Raw genomic sequence first — 972 nt, forward strand, 5'->3', positions numbered from 1 at the left:
GGGAGGGGAGGACCTGCTCAGGCTTCACGGGCAAATCTCTCACAGGGAACTCTCTTCCAGGGCTGAGTCTGCAACTCAGGACCCACGTGCAGGCAGGTGAGTCTGTCCCCAGCTGTCCCAGGTCCCTCCTCCTCACTGGGGACAAGGGGCCACCCCGTGCAGCTGGGGATGGGGATTAGCAGATCTGGGCTGACTGATGGGGCATCTGGAGGGTCCTGGACTGGGAGCTGGAATCTGTTGGGTTGGGTAGGAAATGACTTAGAATCTGAACTCTGATTTCCTTCCAGGCACCCTCCCCAAACCCACCCTCTGGGCTGAGCCAGACTCTGTGATCACCCAGGGCAGTCCCGTGACCCTCAGGTGTCAGGGGAGCCTGGAGACCCAGGAGTACCGTCTACATAGAGAAAAAAGAACAGCATCCTGGATTACGTGGATCCCACAGGAGCTTGTGAAGAAGGGCCAGTTCCCCATCCCATCCATCACCGGGGAGCACGCAGGGCGGTATCGCTGTATCTATGGTAGCTACACTGCAGGCTGGTCAGAGCCCAGTGACCCCTTGGAGCTGGTGGTGACAGGTGAGGGGACACTCAGGGGTCCCAGCCCCAGGCTCTGTCCTCAGGAAGGGGGTCGGCTCTCAGGGGCGTCTCCCTCTCACAGCCCAGCCCTGGGGATGATGTGGGAGGTGTGAGCTCCATTTAACATGGTGCCTCCTTCTCTCCCAGGAGCCTACAGCAAACCCACCCTCTCAGCCCTGCCCAGCCCTGTGGTGACCTCAGGAGGGAATGTGACCCTCCAGTGTGTCTCACGGGTGGCATTTGACGGCTTCATTCTGTGTAAGGAAGGAGAAGATGAACACCCACGATGCCTGAACTCCCAGCCCCGTACCCGTGGGTCATCCCAGGCCATCTTCTCCGTGGGCCCCGCGAGCCCGAGTCGCAGGTGGTCGTACCGGTGCTACGGTTATGACTCACG

At 60.5% G+C, this 972-nt stretch overlaps 1 protein-coding gene across 1 annotated transcript; it reads left to right on the top strand.

Annotated features, from left to right (window-relative positions):
* Nucleotides 1–45: 45 nt before the first annotated feature.
* Nucleotides 46–967, top strand: LOC108525121 (leukocyte immunoglobulin-like receptor subfamily A member 3; the record flags this gene model as incomplete). Its single annotated transcript, XM_017866192.1, has 3 exons — nucleotides 46–96; nucleotides 288–575; nucleotides 723–967. Coding segments are annotated over 3 exons (584 nt in total), but the record flags the coding sequence as incomplete, so codon positions are not given.
* Between the last annotated feature and the right edge of the window lie 5 nt (nucleotides 968–972).

Source organism: Rhinopithecus bieti, unplaced genomic scaffold, assembly GCF_001698545.2.
Source record: "Rhinopithecus bieti isolate Rb0 unplaced genomic scaffold, ASM169854v2 scaffold_5968, whole genome shotgun sequence".
NCBI lineage: Eukaryota > Metazoa > Chordata > Mammalia > Primates > Cercopithecidae > Rhinopithecus > Rhinopithecus bieti.